The sequence below is a fragment of the Penaeus monodon genome, chromosome 27 (genome assembly GCF_015228065.2).
Source record: "Penaeus monodon isolate SGIC_2016 chromosome 27, NSTDA_Pmon_1, whole genome shotgun sequence".
NCBI classification, from domain to species: Eukaryota; Metazoa; Arthropoda; class Malacostraca; order Decapoda; family Penaeidae; genus Penaeus; species Penaeus monodon.
Genome location: NC_051412.1, coordinates 22,750,065 through 22,750,705, shown reverse-complemented (window position 1 = coordinate 22,750,705; position 641 = coordinate 22,750,065). Strand labels below are relative to the sequence as shown.

Here is a 641-nt window from a genome sequence, read left to right as displayed (position 1 = left end):
AAATGAGACACTCGGGACTTACGATTTTTTCTTTCCGTCTTTGCAGATAAACGGTGAGCGAGTTCCTCTCGAGATCTGCCTCTTGAAGAGGGTCTCTCACGTCCCCGGCGTCATCAGACTGATCACGTGGTACGAGTTCTCCGACTGCTTCGTGATCGTCATGGAGCGACCCGAAGCCGTCAAGGATCTCTTCGATTACATCACGGATCGGAAGCGAGTGCCCGAGCCCGAGGCGCGGTACCTCTTCCGCCAGGTGGTCGACGTGGTGAGACAGTGCCACGCCGCCGGTGTCATCCACAGGGACATCAAGGACGAGAACCTCCTCATCACGACCAACAGACAGGGCAGAAAGGTCATCAAGCTCATCGACTTCGGCTCGGGGGCGTTCCTCAAGGACAACATCTACACTGACTTTGATGGTGAGTGTCGGGCCTCGGCGGCCTCCCGGGCCCTTTGGGGCTTGTGCTTGCAATGAGATGTGAAATATATGAAATATGCAAGATGGCTGCGAGGACGACCACGCAGTTGTTGCTGCTGGTGAGTCACTCGAACGTCACCTGGTGGGTGTGGTGGCGTAGCGGCGGGTCGGGGCGGCGCCGGGCGTCAGGTTACCGTGGCGCGGCGCCAGCACCTCACGCGAC

At 58.8% G+C, this 641-nt stretch overlaps 1 protein-coding gene across 1 annotated transcript in view; it reads left to right on the top strand.

Annotated features, from left to right (window-relative positions):
- The window catches only part of LOC119590694 (serine/threonine-protein kinase pim-1-like), a gene marked incomplete in the record, with an annotated part of 4,982 nt that overhangs the window by 3,247 nt on the left and 1,094 nt on the right, over positions 1-641 (top strand). The window contains 1 exon segment of the mRNA XM_037939379.1: positions 47-419. Within this exon segment, the coding sequence (XP_037795307.1) occupies positions 47-419 (373 nt within the window).